Genomic DNA, 24,876 nt, shown 5'->3' with positions numbered 1-24,876 from the left:
ATTTTCTGCTCTTCATGCCCTTTGCAACTTGGCATCATATTTATGCAACTTTGTACCCAGTGCTTTTTTTATTTAATATTTTTTGTGAACATTTTCCCATGAATAAAAGTTTTTGAAATCAGGATTTTGTTTTAGTGTTAAGGTACTGAAGGATGTTCTCTCACCACAGACATTTAAATTGCTTTTCATTTTTCATTATTACAAACAATTCTGCTCAAAACATTCTTGAACACAGACTTTTGCTCTTTGGGGAGTCCCCTAGTTGCCTAGTGGTTAGGATTCCAGCCTTTCACTGCTGTGGCCTGGGTTCCATCCCTGGTGGGGGGAACTGAGATCCTGCAAGCTACATGGTAACATGTGTTTTTTAACTTTTTTACCCACTTATTGAATATGTTTCTAGAGACCACTCTATGCATATAGACTGTCCTGTAAAAAGTCATCATCTTTTATTGGTCCTCAATTTACTCCTGTCATAAGACTCAGATAGCCCTTGGTTCTGGAAAGTGGGATTCTGAGAACAAATCTGCATTTTCCTCTCCTCCCCTGCCTGTGTTTATAGACCTCCTTCATCCCCTCACAGCCTGGTTTTTAAATTTATCAGTCAGCAAGTATTATTGGACCTGAAGTATGTAAACTGAGGCAGGACTAGGAGGCAAAAGGAAAAGAATCAGAAGGTACAGCATTTGTGGACAACTTACTACATAGCAGGCATCAACTTAAGCTTTTCCATTGATCCTTGCAACAAGCCCTCATAGTTGCTACCATTATAATCCCCATTTAACAGATGAGAAAAACTGAGGCCTAAAGAATGAAGCTATCGGGCTTCATTACAGAGTTAGTAAATAGCAGAGCAGGGATTTAAACCCAGGTGGACTGGCCCCTGAACCTGTACTCTCGACCACATTTTAGATGTCCCTTTACCTTGCCAAACAGCAAGGTGCAAGGGTGAAGGTGAGGATTCTGCAGTTAGCTTAACCTGCATTCAAATGCCTGGCTGTGTGAGCTTGGGCAAATCTGGGACTCCTTCTCACCTTTGGTAGACCCTACCTCAGAGGGCGTGGGAATTAAATGAGATAATGGATGGGAACAGGCCAGGTCCATTGCTGTCGCACAGAAAGTTCTTGCTGGCTGATTATCCCTGTCCTCTCCTCCGCAAGCGAGCTCGCAGTCTAGTTGCCAAGTTGAAGATAAGAGTTCAGCGGAGAGCTCTGAGCTCGGCTGGAGCAGACTGGGAAGTCAGTGATCCAGGGCATATTTGCAGAGAAATGCAAATGTCTCCTTTGCTCTCTCCCGGCCTCTGCAACTAACCTCCCCTTCCATGTACCCCCAAAGGAAAGGGGTGGCTTTTGTGCTCAAAAGCTGAGTGCTCGAAACCCTTTTCTATCCTGCTCCCCAGGAGGTAGACAGCGGAGATGACAGGAAGTCACCAGTGGGGAGACCCTTTCTGGCATGTGGGCATAGAGAAATGTGGCGGAGGGCGCTCCTTTTTCTGCCCTTCAATGGTTCGGATGGGGGAGGGGGCTGGGTGTTGAGCAACTGCTCCGGAGACACTCCAGAAGCCGAGATGAACATATGCCTCTTTCTAACAATTGACCTGGGAGCCATCCAATAGATGGAGGGCGGATCCAGAACCTCCCGGATCCGGAGCCTGCCGCGAAGACGCTGCCGCGGTTTCCAGACTCGCTCCGGAGCAGGAACTGAGGTGAAGGGTAGGTCGGAGATCCAAATTAGCAAAACACAATTCGAAAGCCCGGGGTCGCTTACGTGAAGCAAATACCAAGATAGCTTGAGGGTGTATTTCACAAGCAAACTTCATAGGGTTTTAGGGTCCCGACAGATGCCGCCTTTTATCAGAAGGAAACTGGGCGCGACCTAAGATCTTTGTGCAACGCGAAAAAGTGAGACGAGGGTGTGTGGGATGCGGTTGTTACTGGGGTCTGAGTTGACTCAGGGTGAGGGGAAGGGAGACAGTCAAGGCAGCTTTGGGGGCCTGGGAATGAGTTTACCTGTCGTCCAGAGCACTCGTCCCAGCTTCCTCCAGGCGCCAAAGAAGGGCCTTGATCTGTCCCTCTGTTTGCTCCCCATCTTTATGTCAGTAAAAGCAGTCAGTCCATCAACAAACAGAACTTTGTTCAAAGAGCAAATGCAGGGCACTTTGGGGTACTAAAGAAAAAAAGAATAAGAAAGAAAAGGAAAGGAAAAGACCTTTAGGTCTTCAAATCCAATTAAGAAGACAGAACACATACATAGTGAAAACGACTTCATGACATTCCCTCCCCCCTTTTTGCTTAACATCAGGACTTTTTAAAAGGAGCATGTTTTACAAACACTGCAAATGGAGTAGTTGTTGCTGAAAGAGGCCAACAAAGTGCGAGGGGGGGGGCTTCGGTTAGAAGGGTAATAATCCTGGTAGCCTTCCTGTAAGAGGCGAGAGAAGCACGAACTAAAATGAAGGAGAAGACTGGAACCTCTTAAACGAAAAGATTTGTAAGATAACATCCCAACCCAAGAAAGATGTGCTCCTAATAGAAAATGTTATTCTTTTTACTTGGGAATGATTATATAATGATCATAAAGTAACCTGGCATACTGGGAAGGCAAGAGGAATCCCTGCGAGCCCCCAGGCAAGCTCCTCCTACTCTGTGGTCTGTTCTGGGCCTTTTGGCTGTGCCTTGTGAGCTGTACCTGGCCCCAGGATCCTTGACCCATTGCCACGAAGCAACCTGCCAACCTCCTTCAGCCCACAGGAGAGAATCCCTTGAAACTGATCCAAGCTCAGATCTTCGAGGAAAATAAATCACTGCTGCCGGCCAGCTTCCATGAAGCTCTGTCTGGAATCTGGCGACTTTAAGGGGAAAGGGACCCCTCAGCCTCAGACCTTCAACCAGGGAGATGGTGCAGCCCAAAGCGGGCAAACAGGCTCCTAGAAAGCCCTTCACAAAACCCAAATCGTGCCTCTTGGGCCCCGTCCCGTGTGTGCCCCTTCCCCCGGGTCATTTCCTGAGCCCTTAACTTTCCTTTCAAACCCCTAAAGCCCGCTCTGACCACCCTCTATATATAGGTCAGAAAACAGATACTAACAGCTCTCCCTCGCCTCAGCGAAATTACTAAGTGGAATTTATTGGGCAAGTCCATGCAGGGCGGTGGGGAGAGATTGTGACCGGGGCCCGGGCCCCCTCCTGCTTTTGAAACGCAGGCGTCGGCCGGGAGTCTCGGGGCGACCACGGCCTGGGCCTGCCAGCCGCACCCTGGGAGCCGTGACCGGTCCCCGGCGCCGGCGGACCCGCGGGGCCGCTCGGACTCCGTTCCCCAGCCGGCCCTTCGCTTTCACACGATCCGCTGTGACTGCACCAGCTCGAGAGCCTTTAAAGGGCCACACACGCCAGCCGCCGCTATAAAATGCTCCCAGCGGCAGAGCTGCAGAAGGGGCACTGCCGAGCTGCCGAGAGGAGGCTCGCTCCGCCCGGCTGCCCGCCCACAGACAGCCGGAGAGGAGTAGTTTCTGGCGAGGGGGGAAAAAAGGGGCTGAAGGAGGCGCAGCACCCTCTCTGGCCCTCGGGTGAGTATCCAGTTCAGATTTTGCCACCAACTCGCCCACGAGCCAGGACATGTGCTAATAATGCCCTGAGCCGGTTATAAAGACGTGGAAATTGGGGGGAGAGAGAAAAGCGGGGGAAAGGGTCTGTCCTTCCTGGGATTCCTAGCCGAGGCCAGCCTGCTGCCGTGTGCGTGTGCGTCAGGGCTCTCCGGGCAGCAATGGGGGCTTGAGAGCCGACTCTCTCGCGCCGGGAAGGGAGCGCGGTGGCCGCCACCGCCCCAGAGTCGGGCGCCGAAGCTGCGGGCGGGCAGGCGGGAGGGCACGGGCGCTGGCTAGGGCTGCTCGGCGTGGCACGGTGCGGCGCGGCGCGGCGCGGCGGTGCGGGCTTTTCCCAGGCGCCCCGGGGTCGGGTGGCGCTGAGCGCGACCGGCTCGCGGCGGCGGTGGCGGCGTTCGTGCGAGGGGCTGGGGGCTCCGCCGCTGCGCCCGCGGCTCACCGGGCTCCGCGCTTCCCTCTCTCCAGGGCAGGCGGCTTCGCGGAGGTAAGCCGGGCCGCCCGGCAGGGCGCTGGGCTGGGCGGCGGGGCCGGGGACTCCAGCTGAGGGGGCGCGGGGAGCGAGCGGGGGCCGGGCTGGCCGTGGGGCTCTGGGGGACTTATTTTCCGTTTGGAAGCTGCTCCGCTGGGAGCGGAGGGGCCGCCACCCGCCCGCCCTTCGGCCAGCGTGCCGGCTCGCTCGCCAGCGCGCCCGTCTGCCGGCCAGCAGGGTCGAGCGCCCGCTTCTCCCCGGGAGACAGCAGCACCTTTTCTCCCCGCGCCCGCGCTTTCTCCAGCGTGGCTTCCACCGACTTTGCTAATCGCCCGGACCGCATCTGGACGCTCCGGCTCTAGGGCTGCACAAAGCTCAGGTTTCCTTCGGGGGCTAAAGGCGAGAGGGGCTTTTCGGGCCGAGTTCAGCGGAATTGAGGGATGGAAGTTAGCGAATTCGGACAACTTGCCTTCACTGGCCAGTTGACCTCTGCTCTCCCCCACACTCACGCCCCCACACGCACACGCCCCCACACGCACACGCCCCCACACGCACACGCCCCCACACGCACACACCCCTCTGCCTATAAATGCCAGTGGCTGGGCTGAGCCGCTCACGGAGTCCCAGCCTCTGTGAGCTCAGGACTTGGAGGAAGACAGACCTGGCTGCGAATCCCGGCTCGCCACTTTTTAGCGCTGTGACCTTGGGCAAGTTACCGAACCTCTCTCACTCTTCTCCTAGCCGAGTGATAGCACTGACCACGGGCGACTTGGCTCGGGGGTAGGCTCAGCCCGCGGCCGCGTCGGGTGCTCAGCCGGCGCTCCCGCGTTGGTGAGGCGCGGGAGTGGCCGCAGCCCGCGCCGCCGGCGTACATCCCCGCGCGCGGCAGCACTGCGGGGCCCCAAACTCGCCAGCGAGGCCGAGACCCCGCCTGTCCATCCCGTCTCCACTATCGGTTCCTGATGCGGCACTCGCGGGAACCGACGCTCGGGGCCCTGGTGGCCCGGGTGCTCGCGCCCCATAGTGCAGGGATGCTCCCTGCCGCCCTCGGCTCCCGCGGCTCCACCTGGGATGTGGCGAGGAGGGCGGCCGAGCTGTCCGCAAACAACGGGCCTTTAGTTTTCAGGTGGTGAAATTGACTAGCCTGATTAGATCGCATCCAAATCGAGTCGCAGTAGTTTGGATTTTTGAATTTCTCCTGAGTGAGAAAATAGCAATCGAGATGGAGCCATCCAGTTGGTGCCATTTTAACTTTTGGTCCCCCAACAGGTCAAAGACGCGCCCCCCCCACCTGTCCCTCGCCCTCTCTCTTCTTCCTCTCCCTTTCCCATCCCCATCTAGGCGGGAGGGGGCTTATGGCCCACGGGAAACTCTGTGACGAAGAGCGGGCGGCGGGACCGGGAATTGGTGGCCGGGGCCAGAGAGGCACCGGCGGGCGAGGAGGCACTTGTTGCTTCTGGGTTGCCCAGCCGCCTCTTGCAGCCGTTTCGCGGTGGTCAGCTCGCGGCTTGGAGAGTGAGCTGGGACGATTCCTCGCTGCCAAGTTTTGTCTTCGAATGGGCTGGGTGGCAGAGGGGAGACAGAAAGTCGGGGAAGCAAGGGTAAGGATTCCGATCGAAATGCGGTTGCCTCTTCAAACGGATTCAACAATACTTACTTAGCACCTACCGAACATAGACCCAGGTCGAGGGTCAGTGCTGGTGGAGGGGAAGGCGGCGATGGGAGGCGACAGATCTGAATGGAAACAGCGTCCTGCCTAAGGGAGTGCAACAGCCTGAAGGGGGAGACGTGGTAAAATGGTCTTCCCCAGGAACATACTTTATTTCTCCTTCTCTCTCTGTTTTTCTTCTTTCTCCCCCCCCCCACCCCGCCAACACTTTCTGTTTCCTTTTGTTTTTGCTGTTGTGGTTTTTTTTCGTTGTGTATGGTTCAGGTAACGGGTAGCATAAAGAAAGAAAAGCTGGATAGAAACAAGAAAAGATGGACAGCCACCCCCCACCCGGACATTTTTCTTAGGACATGAAAATTGGTTGATACTGAAGGTGCAGGGCTCTTGAAAACGACATGAATTAGATTCCTTGTCTTGTGGTCACTAGCTTGAAATATTTTCGGGTTGCCTCACAGAAGAAACGGGGCTCCAATCAAGCAGTGGTGATGGACCCAGCAACTGATTGTTTTCTCATATTTCTCTCCCTTCTTCCTTTTTCTATTTTTCTTGCCTCCCTCCCGTACCAGTAAGTGGTGCAAAGATGAGAGAGGTGGTAAGTGGCCACTTTCTAGAAGTGTCTGAGCAGATTCTTAATGACCACCGAGGGGAGGGAAGTGTCACAGAGAACTCTAGCCTTGTTGGAAAGATTAGAGACTCTTTAAGATCCTGAAGATTCTTTGGGCCAAGAGGTATTTATAAATGTAAAATTTTACATCTCTAATTCATCATGAAGGCTAGAATATATGGGGCTTTTAATAAAAAGTTTCTTGGAAAATAACTTAGGAGTTTTTAGAGATTTTTAAAAAATATTTCCTGGTTTGGGGAGATTCTTTTCCCCTCATCCCCTTATCTTGTTCCTTTGGCATTTGAACTAGGGGATAATTTCTTCAGAAGCCATCTGAATCATTCTAGGTATGATATCTTGGCCAGTGGTCACATGAGGCATGTGAGCACAGGAGTGCTGGATCCTACTCCCAGAGCCACTGCCACCTGATGGGAAATCCGTGGAACCTCTGTACCTCAGTTTCCCTCTGGGAAGAATTATATCCACCTGCCACTACAAATGAATGTGGCTGGGCTCAGAGCAGGTGTCCTGGGAAAGCCAAGTGCCACCAGGGCTGTCTTGGAGGGGACTTGCAGTGTGCCTCCACTTGAGACATCCCTAGCTGCACTCTGGCTGCTTCAGAACCCCCAGACTACCGTGATCAGCCTGGTTCTCTCACACAAAACCATGCCTAAGGCAGAACTTTGGACCTCATGATATTTGCTTTGGGGACCTATTCTTTCTCTGGGTGGCAGCCACCAGCTTTCTAGTCATCCTCACCCTGACTCTTTCCCACTTTCTCCCAATTCCAATGGAGACCACAGCTCTCTGGTCTGAGTGCCAGTGGCCAGTTGAGACAGTGTGCTATGTACTCAGGGACATTGTTGTCCTTGGAATCAGAAAGAGTGCCCCCTGCACTGGTGGCATTGACATCACTTGCATGAGGAAACAGTCAAGTGTGTCCTCTCTTGGCGATGTGGGTAGCTGGCTGTTCGGGCAGCACCTGGCCAAATCAAGCACCTTTCCCACCTCAGGCAAAAGTTCCAGCAGAGATCCTCTGCTCAGGCAGTCTCTGATCTTGGCTCTAACCCATCACCATCCTTGCCTTGTAGCTGTGTGGAATGGCCCAGCTTCAGGCTTTGCTAGTACTTTCTTGGTCAATAAAGCCTTTGCCCTTATTACCACTTCTCCTTCACATACAGCACAACAGCTCCAGCTGGCAGCATCACCTCCCACGAATTTATCCAACTTCTGCCAAGACTCTGAAATGCCAACTATGTCGAGGCCTGCACTTGATGTCAAGGGTGGCACCTCACCTGTGAAGGAGGTAACTTTTGCCATTTTACAGATGGAGGCACTGGAGTGGGAAAGATGACGTGGTCTGGGGCCACGTGGTAGGTCCTCCTGGCTGTGGTGTCTGGTGTCCTTTAGTAGACTGTAGACAGCAGAGCTTTCTTGGGGGAGAATGAAAATGGCTTCTTCCTAAATATGGTCACTTGGAACCCACTAGGGGTATTGAAAGATAGCAGAGAGAGAAGCAAAATTGGAAAAGATCACTCCATTGTCTCAATGGATTAAAGTGAGACTGAGAAGAAGGGAAAAATGAGACCCCTTTTGTAGAATGATGAGCTGAAGGTAGAGTCAAGAGAAGGAGATGAAAGCAGTGAACTCCTTTAAGATGGTGGGTGTCCAGCATGAAGACTTAGACCTGAACACAGTGCTTGGAGCCGCAGTGGCAAAAGAATACTTGAGCCCAACTTGAACTAGGAAAGGAGCCTACCTTTCTAGGGGGCCTTCTTGCTACCTCCCCACCACTAGCCCCCGATGAAACACTTTTGAGGCCTGATGAATGGTGAGGAACAAAATGTAGAGCAGGGATACCATGTTGTGCCTTTCTCTGTCTTATAGAATGCCAACCCAGAGATGAACTCTCTGGCCTACTCTAACCTGGGGGTGAAAGATCGCAAAGCGGTGGCCATCCTGCACTACCCTGGGGTAGCCACGAATGGAACCAAGGCCAGTGGGGCTCCCACTAGTTCCTCGGGATCTCCATCTCCAATAAGCTCTCCTACTGCCACCCCTCCCACTAAACCCCCACCCTTCAACCTGCACCCTGCCCCTCACCTGCTGGCCAGTATGCAGCTGCAGAAACTAAATAGCCAGTATCATGGGATGGCCACTGCCACTCCGGGCCAACCCGGAGAGGCAGAGCCCCTGCCAAACTGGGGCTTCGGGGCTCAGGCGGGAGGGGCGGGATCACTCTCTCCTTCTGCTGGTGCCCAGAGCCCTGCCATCATCGATTCAGACCCGGTGGATGAAGAGGTGCTGATGTCGCTGGTGGTGGAACTGGGACTGGACCGGGCCAATGAGCTTCCGGAGCTGTGGCTGGGGCAGAATGAGTTTGACTTCACGGCAGACTTTCCATCTGGTAGCTGATGCCAATTGTTCCTAAAGATGGAGGAATAAAGCCACCAATTCTGTTGTAAATAAAAATAAAAGTTACTTACAAAGAGACGGGCCTACTGGAGGTGTTCTTCATTGAGGTCTAAATGGGTGTGGCATGGTCCAATGTTCTTTTAACAATTATGAGACCCATGATGAGGTTGTCGGTGGATAGCTGGGAGGGAACTTGGTTGGATGGGGGGAAAGGGAAAGACTGGGAGGCCGGGGGTGTGGTGGGGGATGCTGCTCACTGAATTCCTACTTCAGAAGCCCAAGTACCTAGTCTCAGTGACCTAAGACCACAGGAACACTGTCCTATTCAAGGTTGATGACAGGGGCTGGTTGGGAGCATTCTTGGAAAAAAGACTGATCCAGACCCTTCTACAACCTCCTCACCTTGTACATCCAAGTCTAAAAGGTTGCCCTAGCCACATGGCACATGCTTCACCAACTCAAGAGCCACCCCACTCACTCTCTAGCCCCCATCCAGCTGATGCATTAAGGCCACTCCTTTGCCTTTTTGCCCAAGGCAGTAGGTATGACCCAAGAAGGAGTCTATGACCTGGGAGCTCAGATTTCTCTTGAAAATTGCAAAAGCTACAGACCATTAAACTGAGATTCTAGGTGACTTGAAGTCCCTCAGTTGCACAACCCCCACTTCCACGCCTGGGACACTCTGAGCAGGTCTAAATGTCCCCTAACTCTCGCCTCCTTGGCCCACAATATATGGGGACAGCTTGTTTCTGTGGGCTGGCTTCTCCATCTTAGAGACACAGATCAGGGCTGGGCTCAACAAGGTCAACCTTTGAGGATATATCTGTTGCCCTTAGATTAACTGCTGAGGAGGCAGTGGCTTTAGAAGAATTCCAAGTGACAAAACTGGAGCATTGAACTGGATCCAGCCTTGAGCTGCAGGGGATGGGGGGCGGGCTGTGGCGCTAATGTGCAATCCAGCCCTGTCTTCATATTGACACAATCCAAGAGTCTAGAGACTCCTCTACCCACATTTCAGACTCCCGGAGACATTCTTCCATGGATATTGTGAAAACTAATCAGCTTTTTAGGACTGGCATGGGGCCTGTCCCTTAGCAAGTGCTCTCGAACGAGCCCACCAAGAGAAGCAAGGCATTGGATTCAGCATTCCCTGAGAATCTGCTCTGGGTCAGGCACTCTGCTAGGCACCAGGAGCATAAGTTAAAGGTAGTACCTTTGAAGGGGTCCCCCATCTAGATGGAGAAAGGCATCAACAAATTACATAAAACAGTATTTCCTATAACACAGGGGAGCATCCTATTCGATCCCAAAACAGGAAACAGCTCCATCTGCCTGGGAAGTCTGGGGAAGGCTTCCTAGTATTGAACTAGTTCATTTGTTTGTTTTTATATCTCACAAGTAATAAATACATGATCCAATCTCTTTGTGAAAAGTAGAAACTCTACAGATAAGGCCAAAATACCCTTTGACCAGCTTTCTCCCTCAATCCTGATTGCCTCTTGCCCTCCACAGAGGTAGCAACTGCTTATCTGTTTGTGGTGTATCCTCGATGGCCTTGCTCTATGTCTTTACACAGAGACTTTACCCACAGAAACAATTGGGTTTAAAAACAAGACCAGAGTCAACCAAGGAAAAAATGAATGAGGGGAAAAGCTGTTATGTAAGTGCATGTTTATGAAAGGGGCTGCATATGCTACAAAACAGGAGTTCAGCAAACAGGGTCACAGGGCCAGAGCAGGTGTGTGAGCAGGCAGGGCTCAAAGGGCCTTCTAGGCCAAGCTGGGAGCGTGACTTTCCCCTTGGTACTGCCATCCCTGTGGCTTGTGGAGTCTCCCTGGAAATTTGTAAGAAAGCGAAGACTTAACCAACTTTGATTTTTAGAATGATCCCACTGAAGGTGGATGGCTGGATTCATTTAAGGTTATAAACAGGGAAACATGGGGTCCTAGGGGTCGGGGGGGGGGCAGGATGAGGGTATGGGGTGGTAATTGTTTATTGCTGGAGAAGGAGCATGATGGAATATGTGTGTGTGCGCACTAAGTCACTTCAGTCATGTCCCACTCTCTGCAACCCTATGGACCATATCCCGCCAGGCTCCTCTGTCCATGGGGGCAGGGGAAGGGACATCAAAGAGTACAGCCGGGGGAGGGCAGGGAATCCTCTGCCCCTGCCCTGCCATTTCATGTTTAGGCCTCTCACAACAAGATCAGGCACATTCATCTCTCTCTCCAGGAGATTCCAGAGCAAACACCAAGTCTCACCCTGGGCCATGCCCTGGGGGCTGGAAAACGAGGCTCCCAGATGCACACAGGTAAAGCAATATTGCCTACCCACAAGGAGCTTGTAGCCGGGGAGCAGATGGGGATGTGTAAGCAAGAGTGCCTCCTAGAGTCCAGGAGCTGAGCTGCTCTCTGGGGACAAAAGGGGGATTCTGTTCCTATTCTCAATGAACTCACAGTCCAGTGGCAGAGGCGGGCATGGCCTCAAAGGGTGAACTATATTTCCATAAGGCATCAATTCTGGTGGGGGAGTAAGGGGAGGGCATGGCCTCCAGGCACAAGGAACAATTAGTTCAGTCGCTCAGTCATGTCCCACTCTTTGCAACCCCATGGACTGCAGCACGCCAGGCTTCCCTGTCCATCACCAACTTCTGGAGCTTACTCAAACTCATGTCCATTGAGTTGGTGATGCCATCCAGCCATCTCATCCTCTGTCGTCCCCTTCTCCTCCCACCTTCAATCTTTCCCAGCATCAGGGTCTTTTCCAACGAGTCAGTTCTTCGCATCAGGTGACCAAAGTATTGGAACTTCAGCCTCAGTCCTTCCAATGATTATTCAGGCCTGATTTCCTTTAGGATGGACTGGTTGGATCTCCTTTCTGTCCAAGGGGCTCTCAAAAGTCTTCTCCAACACCACAGTTCAAAAGCATTAATTCTTCAGTGCTCAGCTTTCTTTACAGTCCAACTTTCACATCCATACATGAATACTGGAAAAACCAGAGCTTTGAGTAGATGAACCTTTGTCGGCAAAGTAATGTCTCTGCCTTTTAATATGTTGTCTAGGTTGGCCATAACTTTTTTTCCAAGGTGCAAGCATCTTTTAATTTCATGGCTGCAGTCACCATCTGCAGTGATTTTGGAGACCCCAAAAATAAAGTCTGTCACTATTTCCATTGTTTCCCCATCTATTTGCCATGAACTGATGGGACCAGATGCCATGATCTTTGTTTTCTGAATGCTGAGTTTTAAGCCAACTTTTTCACTCTCCTCTTTCACTGTCATCAAGAGGCTCTTTAGTTCTTTGCTTTCTGCCATAAGTGTGGTGTCATCTGCATATTTGAAGTTATTGATATTTCTCCCAGCAATCTTGATTCCAGCTTGTGCTTCATCCAGTCCAGCATTTCTCATGATGGACTCTGCATATAAGTTAAATAAGCAGAGTGACAATATACAGCTTTGATGTACTCCTTTCCTGATTTGGAACCAGTCTGTTGTTCCATGTCCAGTTCTAACTGTTGCTTCTTAACCTGCACACAGATTTCTCAAGGGACAATTAGAGCTCAAATTAAAAGATAAAATCAGAACATGGTGTAAACCAGAACCAAATGTTAGGAAGCCCATGGCTTTTTCAGTGAAGTTCAGCAGCTTGACTTCCTTGAAGGGCAGAGGACTGAGAGAAGGTAAGTTGGAATTAGACCTTGTAGTCATTTCTACTTTATTCCACAGGTGAGGGAAGTATCATTCCACAAACATGGACTGAGCACCTACTGTGGGGAATAGGCAATGTGCTCATTGCCCTTGCTTGAAGTTTAGCAAGGAGATCAACAACAGTCAAATAATTTTGCAGATCATTAAAACCACGAATTATGAGAATTGACACAAGAAAAGGTATAGGTGCTATGAAAGAGTATAATGAGGGACTTAATTTGTTTTTTAAAATTTTTATTGGAATATAATTGATTTATAATCTGTTGATTTCAGTTGTACAGCAAAGTAATTCAGTCATATATATATATATATTTCAGACTATTTTCCCCTATAAGGTTATTACAAGATACTGAGTAGAATTCCTGTGCCATATTGTAGGCTTTTGTTGCTTATCCATTTTACACATAGTAGTGTGTATATGTTAATCCCAAACTCCTAATTTATCCTTGCCCCTCTTTCCCCTTTGTTAATCATGTTTGTTTTCAACAGTCTGTGGATCTGTTTCTGTTTTGTAAATAAGTTCATTTGCATCATTTTTTTCGGATTTCACGTATAAGTGATGTCATATGATATTTGTCTTTATCTGTCTAACTTACTTCACTCAGTATAATAATTTCTAGGTCCATCCATGTTGCTGCAAATGGAGAACTTAATTTCAACTGCAGTTTCCAAGAGGGCTTCTGAAGGTTTTGAATGAAGGAGTGTTGTGGTCAAAGAGTGCATGAGGAAAATGAAAGGCACATGACAGATTGAAATTATGATGATCCAAACAAAAAAGTAACAGACAGGAAATTAATCTATGATGAAAAGTAGCATTTCAATGGGGAGTTGTTCAGTGAGTATAGAGCTTCACTTTTGTAAGATAAAAAATGTTCTAGAAATCTGTTGCACAACACTGTAATAAAACTACTGATGTGCACACTTAAAAATGGTTAAGATGGAAATTCCCTGGTGGTCCAGATTTGGCATTTTTGCTGCTATGGACCCAGATTCAATGCTGGGAACTAAGGGAAGTAAGATCCCACAAGCCGCATGGTGCAGCCAAAAAAAAGCAGGGAGGAGGGTTAAGATGGTCAATCTTTCTGTGTTTCTTACCACAATTTTTAAGTTAGTATTTCCAAGTAGAGCGAAAATGAGGAAACATTCAATAAATTCTTTGGGACAACTGGATACACTGTCTCATACTTAACACCACAACGAATTCCAAATAGACCAAAGATTTAAAACAAAAAATGAAACCGTAAAAATACTAGAAGAAAATATGAAGGGATTTAAAAAGAAAATTTGATATGAAGAGACTTTTCCAAGAATGACACAAAACCCTACATTATAAAAAAAAAAGCAAACAAAAAAGTGTATGGCAAAAAAAAAGAAAAAGAAACATTAAAAGGTAAATCAAAAGATAAACAATAAACCTGAGAAAATATCTGCAACTCATAATGAAAATGAAAACTCTCACAAATCAAAGCATCAAAGACCACCAATTCAACATAAAAATGAGCAAATAATATCAACATGAAATATGGGGGAAAAATTAAAATGACTTTAAAACTTATCAAAAGATGTTCAAATCCACTCATACTAAAAGAAATGTATTTTAAAACTACACTAGGGGACTTCTGGTTCCAGAGCAAGATGATGCAGTCTTACCTTTCTGTGTTCCTCTTCTTCAAATAGAACTACAGACCCTAGAAACTATTCAACAGTCAATGATGAAAGGACTCTTAAAGCAGGAAAGCAGGCTAGGAACTTCAAGACTTGAGGAATGACATAGTGAGTTTCCTGTTTTCTTTTTAATCTTTCATAGACCCCTAACTAGGTGCCAAAGAGGCCAGCAACCCCAAGCCAACAGCTACACACACACACACACACATACACACACAATGGGAAGTGAGAAGCCCAAGAAAGACCTAGTGGAGGGACCTAAACTCTGCTCCACAACCAGAGCTCCAGTGGATGGTCTGACCTGCTTGCAGCAGCAAAGTTCTGGGCTGTCTCAGTCCCCACTCCAGAACTGAAAAGCCAGCAGGAAGCCTACTTTGCCTTTGGTAGCAGCATCCCTAAATCTTCCTACCCTCCACAGTGGCAAAAGGAGACCCAGATACAGTGACTTCAGCAACTTCCTCTTCCCCCAGAAGATCACTCAGCAAAAATGAGTTGCTGCAGACAGCACCAGCAAGGATGGAGAACGAGCCCCATGGACAACAGAAGAATGAAGCAGACAAAAACAGCATTGCAAGGGTGTGTAAAACCAAACTGTCATTGGAACTACAACCCACAGAAGTAGACCAGAACATACATACTAAATCTAAATAGGGTAACTTCCTACTAAAATAAAAGATTGAAGTGGGATCAGGGGTCTCCTAACATAACCAAAATTTCCAGGATACAACAGAAAATCACTCATTTCCTGGCAAGAGCCAGGAAAACCACAATTTTAATGAGAAAAGACAGTCAAGTGACACCAATACAAAGATGAATGAGATGTTGGAATTACCTGACAAGGTTTTAAAGAAGCTGTCACAGAAAAGCTTCAGTGAGAAAGTACAAATTTATTTGAAATAAATAAAAAGTGAAAGTCTCAACAAAGAAATCCAAGTTATTAAAAAAGAATTAAGTGGAAATTATAGAATGCAAGAAAAATAACTGAAGGAAAAAGACTCACTGGATAGACTCAATAATGGAGTGGAAGGAAATAGAGGATAGAATTAGTGACCTTGAAGACAGATCAAGAGAACTTAGTCAATCTGAACTCACTTAAACACCAGTAAGCTGTGATAAGTTATATGTGTTTATGACACTATTTAGAGAAAGTACTAAGAAAACTATACAAAGCAATATATATATTCAGAATCATTATAAGTAAATTCAGATGGAACTGTAAAATATGTTCAAGTAACTCACAGGGATGCAAGGAAAAACAAAAGATATTATAAGTCAGCTAAATTACTTGAATAAATAAAAGAATGAGAAACAGAAAACAATCAAACATCTGACTTAAGCCTTGACATATCAATAATCATTTAAATGTAAGTAGACTAACTATACCAATTAAAAGAAACAGATAAGTAGAGTGAAAAAAAAACACGCAACCCCACAACCCAACTATACACTGTCTACAAAAAACAAAGCAACATAAGTAGGTTGAAAGTAAAAGGATGAAAAAAAAGACACATGATAGAAATATTAGTTATTATTAATTATTTTTGGCGACCCATCTTGTGAGATCTTAGTTGCCCAAACAGAGATTGAATGTCCTCAGCAGTGAGAGCATGGAGTCCTAACCACTGGACCACCAGGGAATTCCCAATATAATTTTTTAAAAGCAGAAGGGGCTATACTAATATCATATAAAGTAGACTTCAGGGCAAAGGAAATTACTAGGGACAAAGAGAGACTCTACATAACGTTAAAAGGATTAATCCACCAAGAAGACATAACAATCCTACACGTGTATGCACTGACAGGAAAGCTTCAAAATACATAAAGCAAAAACTAAGAGCTCTACAAGGCAAGAGACATATCTGAAACAAGAGTTGTAGAATTTTACACACTCTCTCAGCAACTGATAGAACAACTAGACGAGTTCAGCAAAGATATAGAACTTTACTACACTACTGACCAAGAGGATCGAATTGACATTTATAGAACTCTTTACCCAACAACAGAGGAATACATATTATTTTCAAATGCTCATGGAGTATTGACCAAGAGAAGCCATACCCTGGTCATAAAACAAAACTTGTTAAATGTGAAAGAACTGAAATAATACAGAGTATGTTCTCTAGCTACAATAAAATCAATCTAGAAAATATGACAAAGATAACAGGAAAATCGCCAAATACATAGAAATTAAATAACATACTTCTAAATTATCTATGGATTGAAAGGAAGTCTTGAAGGAAGACTTTAAAGAAAACATACTGAGTTGAATGAAAATGAGAATATGATATATCAAAATTTGTGGAGCATAGCTAAAGTCAAGAGGAAAATTATAATATTAAATGCCTCCATTAGAAAAAGAGGGAAGGTTTCAAACCAATGCTCTAAATCCCTACCTCAAGAACCAAGAAAAGTTAGAACAAAATAAACCCAAATTAAGCAGAAAAAAAAAAGGAAATAATAAAGATAAGAAAAGAAATCAGTGAAACTGAAACAAAAACAACAGAGAAATTCAATGAAACAAAAAGCTAGTTCTTCAGGGGAAAAAAATCAATAAAACTGACAAACTTCTAGTAAGACTGACATCAATGAAAAGAGAGAAAACATAAATTATTAATCTCAGGAATGAAACAGGGGCTATCACTACTGATTCTGAAGCGATTAAAGGGATAGTAAGGGAATACTATGAACAACTTTATGCTCATGAATTCAATGTAGAAGAAAAAGACTAATTCCTCAAAACCTAAAGCTACTAAAACTCAACCAAGATAAAATAGATAATCTTAATAGTCCTATAACCACTAACGCAATTGCATGTGATTAATCAAAGAGCTCCTGGAAAAGAAATCTCTAGGCCCAGATATTTTCCACTGGACAAATTTATTAAATATTCAAAGAAACATTAACACCAATTTTACACAATGTCTTCCAGAAAATAAGAGGAAATACTTCTTAAATATTACCTTGATCCCCAAAACCAGACAAGGACAACACACACAAGAAAACTACAGACCAATATCTCTCCTGAACTTAAAATTCAAAAATTCTAAACAAAAATTTAGCAAATTCAATTTAATAATATATAAATATAATATGCCATGACCACATGAAACTTATTCTAGATAGGTAAGGTTGATTCATCATTCAAAACTCAATCAATGTAATTTACCATATAAGCAAACTAAATAAGAAAAAATATATGACCCTATCAGTTAATGCAAAACAGTATCTGAAAAATCCAACACCAAGTCATTATTTAAAAGCAGAAACTAAACTTTCAGAACACTGGGAGTAGAGGGGAATTTTCTCTACCTCATAAAGAGCACTAAAAAAAAAAAAAAAAAAAAAACCCTACACCTAGCCTTACACTTAATGGAGAAAAACTAAATGCTTTCTAAGATAGGGAACAAGACAAGAATACACACTTATTGTTTTTATTCAACATAGCACTGGAAGTAAGTAAAATGCAGTTAAGCAAGAAAAAATAAATAAAAAGCATACAGATAGAAGAAAATAAAGAAAAAAGGAAGGAAGGAAGAAAAAATCATTCCCTATTTGCAAATGACATGATTGGCTATGTAGAAAATCCCAAGCAATTTACAGAAAAAACTCCTAGAACTAACAAGTGAGCTCAACAAGTTCAAAAGATACACTATCAACACACAAAAGGCAAATACATTTTTATATACTAACAATAAACACATGCCAGCTGAAATTTAGGAATTGATAGTACCATTTACAATCAATAAATATACATCTACTTATGTATGAAACCTAGTCAGGATCTTTAGGCTGAAAAGTTGTTTCTGTTGTTTAGTCACTCAGTCATGTCCAGCTCTTTGCAACCTCATGGACTGCAGGACACCAGGCTTCCCTGTCCTTCACCATCTCCTGGAACTTGCTGAAACTCATATTCTTTGAGTCCATGATGCCATCCAACCATCTCATCCTCTGTCGTCCCCTTCTCCTGCCTTCAATCTTTCCCAGCATCAGGGTCTTTTCTAATGAGTCAGCTCTTCACATCAGGTGGCCAAAGTATTGGAGCTTCAGCCTTAACATCAGTCCTTCCAATGAATATTCAGAGTTGATTTCCTTTCGGAGTCACTAATTTGAACTCCTTGCAGTCCAAGGGACTCCAACACAACAGCTCAAAAGCATCGATTCTTCGGTGCTCAGCTTTCTTTATAGTCCAACTCTCACATCCACACATGATTGCTGGAAAAACAATAGCTTTGACCAGATGGACCTTTGTTGGCAAAGCAATGTCTCTGCTGTTTAAAATGCTGCCTAGGTTTCTCATAACTTTTCTTCCAAGGAGCAAGCGTCTTTTAATTTCATGGCTGCAGTCACCATCTGCAGTGATTTTAAAGCCCAAGAAAATAAAGTCTGCCACTGTTTCTATTGTTTCCCCATCTATTTGCCATGAAGTGATGGGACTGGATTTTTTTTGAATCTTGAGTTTTAAGTCAGCTTTTTCACTCTCTTCTTTCACCTTCATCAAGAGGCTCTTTCGTTCCTCTTTGCTTTCTACCATAAGGGTGGTGTCATCTGCATATCTGAGGCTATTAATATTTCTCCTGGAAATCTAGAGATTTCTTCAAGAAAATCAGAGACACCAAGAAAACATTTCATGCAAAGATGGTCACAATAAACACAGAAATGATATGGACTGGCCCTAACAGAAGCAGAAGTAATTAAGAAGACGTGGCAAGAATACACAGAAGAACTATACAAAAAAGATCTTCATGACCCAGATAACCACGATGGTGTGATCACTCACCTAGAGCCAGACATCCTGGAATGCAAAGTCAAGTGGGCCTTGTAAGCATCACTACGAACAAAGCTAAAGGAGGTGATGGAATTCCAGCTGAGCTATTTCAAATCCTAAAAGATGATGCTGTTAAAGTGCTGTACTCACTATGTCAGCAAATTTGGAAAATTCAACAGTGGCCACAGGACTGGAAAAGGTCAGTTTTCATTCCAATCCCAAAGAAAGGCAATGCCAAAGAATGTTCAAACTACCGCAAAATTGCACTCATCTCACACACTAGCAAAGTAATGCTCAAAAATCTCCAAATTAGGCTTCAACAGTATGTGAACCGTGAACTTCCAAATGTTCAAGCTGGATTTAGAAAAGACAGAGGAACCAGAGCTCAAATTGCCAACATCTGTTGGATCATAGAAAAAGTAAGAGAATTTCAGGAAAACATTTACTTTTGCTTCATTGACTACACTAAAGCCTTTGACTGTGTGGATCACAAAACCTGTGGGAAATTCTTCAAGAGATGGGATACCAGACCACCTGACCTGCCTTCTGAGAAATCTGTATGCAGGTCAAGAAGCAACAGTTACAACTGGACATGGAACAATGGACTGGTTCCTAATTGGGAAAGGAGTACATCAAGGCTGTATATTGTCACCCTATTTATTTAACTTATATTCAGAGTACATCATGTGAAATGCTGGCCTGGAGGAAGCACAAGCTGGAATCAAGATTGCTGGGAGAAATATCAATAACCTCAGATATGCAGATGACACCACCCTTATGGCAGAAAGTGAAGAAGAACTAAAGAGACTCTTGACGAAGGTGAAGAGGAAAGTGAAAAAGCTGGTTTAAAACTCAACATTCAAAAAACGAAGATCACGGCATTCGGTCACATCACTTCATGGCAAATAGATGGGGAAACAAAGGAAACCATGGACAGACTTTATTTTCTTGGGCTCCAAAATCACTGCAGGTGGTGACTGCAGCCATGAAATTAAAGGATGTTTGCTCCTTGGAAGAAAATTTATGACCAACATAGACAGCATATTAAAAAGCAGAGACATCACTTTGCTGACAAAGGTCTGACTAGTCAAAGCTACGGTTTTTCCAGTAGTCATATATGGATGTGAGAGTTGGACCATAAAGAAAGTTGAGTGCCGAAGAATCTATGCTTTTGAACTGTGGTATTGGAGAAGAGTCTTGAGAGTCCCTTGGATTGCAAGATCAAACCAATCAATCCTAAAGGAAATCAGTCCTGAATATTCACTGGAAGGACTGATGCTAAAGTTGAAGCTCCAATACTTTGGCCACCTGATGCAAAGAACTGACTCATTACAAAAAACCCTGATGCTGGAAAAGATTAAAGGCAAGAGGAGAAGGAGACAACAGAGGATGAGATGGTTGGATGGCATCACCGACTTGATGGACATGAGTTTGAGCAAGCTCTGGGAGTTAGTGATGGACAGGGAAGGCTGGCATGCTGCAGTCCATGGGGTCACAAAGAGTCGGACATGACTGAGTGACTGAACTGTACTGAATGTTGTGCTTCAGCTTGTGCTTCATCCAGCCCAGCATTTCGCATTATGTACTCTGCATGTAAGTTAAATAATAAGCGTAACAATATACAACCTTGACATACTCCTTTCCCAGTTTGGAACCAGTCCATTGTTCCATGTCCAATTCTGTTACTTCTTGACCAGTATACATGTTTTTCAGGAAGCAGGTAAGGTGGTCTGCTATTCCTATCTCTTTAAGAATTTTCCAGTTTGTTGTGATCCACATAATCAAAGGCTTTAGTGTAGTCAATGAAGCAGATGGAGATGTTTTTTCTGAAATTCTTTTGCTTTTCTATGATCCAATGGATGTTGGCAATTTGATCTCTGGTTCCTCTGCCTTTTCTAAATTTAGCTTGAATATCTTGGAGTTCTCGGTTCACATACTATAGAAGCCTAGGTTGCAGGATTTTGAGCATGACCTTGCTAGTACATGAAATGAGTGTAATCATGCGGTATTTGGAACATTCTTTGGCACTGTCCTTCTTTGGGATTGGAATGAAAACTGACCTTTTCCAGTCCTGTGGCCACTGCTGAGTTTTCCAAATTTGCTGGCATAGTGAGTGCAGCACTTTAATAGCATCATCTTTTAGGATTTGAAATAGTTCAGCTAGAATTCCATCACCCCCACTAGCTTTGTTCATAGTAATGCTTCCTGAGGCCCACTTGATTTCATACTCCAAAATGTCTGGCTCTAGATAACATGCTGAAATTACAATATATTAATGAAAGAAATCAAAGAAGACCTAAATTGATTTACAAATTTCATGCAATTTGTATCAAAATATCAGCAAGGTTTTTTTTTTACATAATCATACCTATTTCAAAATGTGCAGAGAAAGGCAAAGGAACCAGAGTGGCTAAAACAATTTTGTTAAAGAAGAATAAAGTAGGGAATTCCCTGGCAGTCTAATGGTTGGGATTCCACACTTTCACTAGTAAGGGCTTGGGTTACATCCTTGGTCAGGGAGCTAGGATTTGGAGGTGCTTCTAAATAATAATAATAGTAATTAATAAATAGAAAATAATAAAGTGAAAAGAATCACTTCAATCAATGTTAAGGCTTACTATATCACTACAGTAATTAAAAGATTGTGATACTGGTGGAAAGAGAGACAAATAGATCAATGGAACAGAACAGAGAACCCAGAAATAGACTCACAGGAATATGACCAAATGATTTTTTGACAAAGGTGCTAAGCAGTTGAAAGGAGAAGGGATAGCTTTTTCAAAGAATGCTACTGGAGCAACAGAATATCATATCCAAAAATTAACTCAAATTGAAAATTGATTAGATTGCAAAACAAACTAGAACTTTTAGAAGAAAAACACAGGGACTTTCCTGGTGGTCCAGTGGCTAAGACTGCACTCCCAATTCATGAGGCCCAGGTTTGATCCCTGGTCAGGGAAGTAGATCCTACATGTCATAACTAAGAGTTCACAGGCCACAATGAAGTTCAAGTATCCCATATGCTGCAACTAAGACCCAGTACAACCAAATAAATAAATAAATATCTTTTAGAAAAAAAGGAAAAAAATAGAAGAAAATCTTCAAAGCCTAAGGTTAGGTGAAGAATTCTTACTTGACATCTAAAGCACAATCCATAAAAGGAAACATCGATCATTTCAACCTTGGCAAAAATAAAAACTTGTTCTGTGAAAGCCTGTGTGAAGAGGATGAAAAGACAAGCTATAGACTGGGAGAAAACAGCTCTAAACCACCTATCTGACAAAGAACTAGTATCTAGAATAGGAAGTACTCTGAAAACTAGCATATGTAAAGAATCCTCCAAATGTGACAATAAAAAAAATCCAGTTAGAAAATGGGCAAAAGACATGCATGGACATTTCACTGAAGAAGATAAACAGATGGCAAATAAGCACACAAAAAAATTTCAACCATTAGGGAAATGTCAATTAAAACTACAATGAGATATTACTACACACCTGTCATAATGGTTAAAATTTTAAAAAGTAGTGATAATCCCAGATGCTGAGAAAGATGCAGAGAAACTGGACCACTCACACATTGCTGGTGGGAATGTTAACTGGTACAACTGCTGTGGCATAGAATATGGCAGTTTTAATCAAAGTAAACTTACTATTCAAAGTTGTACTTACCATACAACCCAGCAGTTGCAGTCTTGAGCATTTGTGTCAGAAATAAGAAAACGTTTGTTCACACAAAAACCTGTACACAAATGTTCATAGCAGTTTTATTCCTAAAAGCCCCAAACAGGAATCACTCAGATACACTTCCTTGGGTTGAACAAACAGTGGCACATCCATACTATAGAATACTGTTCAGGAAAAAAAAAAAAGTAATGAATGACCAACTTGGATAAACATCAAGGAAATTATGCTGAATGAAATACAGCCAGTCTTTAAAGGATACATACTACATGATTCCATGTATGTAACATCCATGAAATAACAGAATTATAGCAATGGAAAACATAACATGGGAGGCTAAACAAGAGCATAGACAAACCCTGGAATTAGATTGGCTTCTAAATCCAGCTCCACAGTGAACTACCAAATATTTTGGTGAGTTGCTTAATTTCTTTGAGCCTTGATTTCCACATTCATAAAATGGTTTTCATTCATTTATTCAGTCAGTCGACAAATGCTTAGTTCCAAGTGTTGAGGATATCAGTGAACAAGAGAGACAAAAATCTTTGCTCTCATAGAGGTGACACTCTAGTGGGGAGAAGAGAGGCAATAAATAAACATACTAATTAATACATATCAGCGAAGATGGTATTAATACTATCAGGAAAAGTAAAGCAAAGTGAGGTGAAAAAAGAGAAAGCATACAGAATGTTTAGTACAATACTAGAACATAGAGGTAAAAGAATAAAAAGCATATGCGGTGCTTAGCACAGTGCTAGAAATAGTTAATGCTCAAAAAATACTAGTTATTGTTAGACATTGCTATTAACAATCAGTAAAAATGCTATTTTTAGAGGTTTAAGTGTTAGCAAGATACTCTCATACACTGCTGATGGGCAATTCATACAGCCTCTTTGAAGGCCAACTTGGCAGATCTTTTAAAATTAAAAATACTCATGCCCTGTGACCCAGCAAACTGAACTCTGAAACCAAACTATCTGAGTTCAAATCTTGGCCCTGCTATTGACAAGCTGTGTGACCTTTGATAAGTTGTTTAACCTCTCTGTGCCTTGGTTTCCTAATCTGTAAAACAAGGATAAAATATGGGCTTGTTGTGAGGATTAACTGAATTCATATATGTAAAGCATTTAGAACAGAATTGAGCACATAGTAAGTGTCATATGTCAATCCTAAAGAATATCAACCCTGAATATTCATTGGAAGGACTGATACTGAAGCTGAAGCTCCAATACTTTGGCCACTTGACGGAAAGAGCTGACTCATTGAAAAAGACCCTGATTCTGGGAAAGACTGGAGGCAAAAGAAGAGGCCAGCAGAGGATGAGATGGTTGGATAATATCAGTGACTCAGTGGACATGAATTTGAGCAAACTCCAGGAGATAGTGAAGGAAGGACAGGGAAGCCTAGCATGCTGCAGTTCATGAGGTCAGACACAACTTAACGACTGAACAATAACAACAACAAGTATTATATATGCATTTGTTGCATAAATTCCCCTTCTCAATATTTACCTAGGGAAACAAATGTACCCCAGATCAGGTTTACAGATGCTCATCTACAGTACTATTTGTTGCAGTTAGAAAAAAATGGAAACTACTTAAATACTCATCTCTATATAAGGCAACTGAGAAACAAAGGAAGGTATAGTGGTACTAGGGAATCATCTGAAACAGCTAAAAAAGTGAAGTAAACTGCTATGTTCATGTATGGAAAGATCTATGAGAAGAGTTGCTATGTACCAAAAAGCTAAATTCAGAATGACACCTACAGGATGATCCTATCCAAACAAAGCATATATATATATATAAAGACCTGGAAGGATACACTTCAAATTGATGTTGTTTGTGGTGAATGTTGGAAGATGTCTGATTGGATATAAGTGTCATCAAAAATGATTCTATATTTTATACAGAGAATATATTCATCTGTGACTTGTGTGATTAAAAATAATTGTTTTAAAGTTTAATAAGGAAGTAGCAAAAAATGACCAAAGGGAATTATTTTTTCAACAAATGGTTCTGGAGCATTGGCTATCCATAAGCATAAAAATAACTTCTATCCATATCTTGTTTCATATTAAAAAGTTAACACAAAATGGATCATTAACCTAAATATAAAACCTAAAACTATTAAATTTCTAGAAGAAATCATAGGAGAAAATCTCTGCGATCTAAAGTTAGACAAAGACTTTTTAGATACAATACCAAAAGCACAGTCCATTAAAGAAAAAATACGATAAATCAGATTTCATCATAATTAAATACTCCTGCTTTTTGAAAGACAATATTGAAATATGAAAGATAAA

General features: G+C 43.9%; 1 protein-coding gene and 1 pseudogene across 3 annotated transcripts; both read left to right on the top strand.

Annotated features, from left to right (window-relative positions):
• Nucleotides 1–3,133: 3,133 nt before the first annotated feature.
• LOC148773334 (uncharacterized) lies at nucleotides 3,134–5,266 on the top strand (annotated as a pseudogene).
• CITED1 (Cbp/p300 interacting transactivator with ED-rich tail 1) lies at nucleotides 3,432–8,820 on the top strand. Of its 3 annotated transcripts, none has more exons than XM_055438405.2 (3): nucleotides 3,432–3,559; nucleotides 7,519–7,643; nucleotides 8,225–8,820. In XM_055438405.2, the coding sequence occupies exons 2-3, from the start codon at nucleotides 7,584–7,586 to the stop codon at nucleotides 8,750–8,752; spliced, it is 588 nt and encodes a 195-aa protein (XP_055294380.1). In that variant the 5' UTR covers nucleotides 3,432–3,559; nucleotides 7,519–7,583; the 3' UTR covers nucleotides 8,753–8,820. The 3 variants fall into 3 exon arrangements, with proteins under 3 accessions (XP_055294380.1, XP_055294382.1, XP_088689778.1); XM_055438407.1 differs by lacking the exon at nucleotides 3,432–3,559 and adding an exon at nucleotides 3,681–3,725; XM_088833652.1 differs by lacking the exon at nucleotides 3,432–3,559 and adding an exon at nucleotides 4,654–4,771.
• Nucleotides 8,821–24,876: the final 16,056 nt, after the last annotated feature.

The sequence above is a fragment of the Moschus berezovskii genome, chromosome X, assembly GCF_049115385.1.
Source record: "Moschus berezovskii isolate FMDL1 chromosome X, NW_MosBer_1.0, whole genome shotgun sequence".
Classification (NCBI taxonomy): Eukaryota; Metazoa; Chordata; class Mammalia; order Artiodactyla; family Moschidae; genus Moschus; species Moschus berezovskii.
Note: the sequence above shows the minus strand (reverse complement) of the source record. Positions and strands in the feature narration are given on the sequence as shown.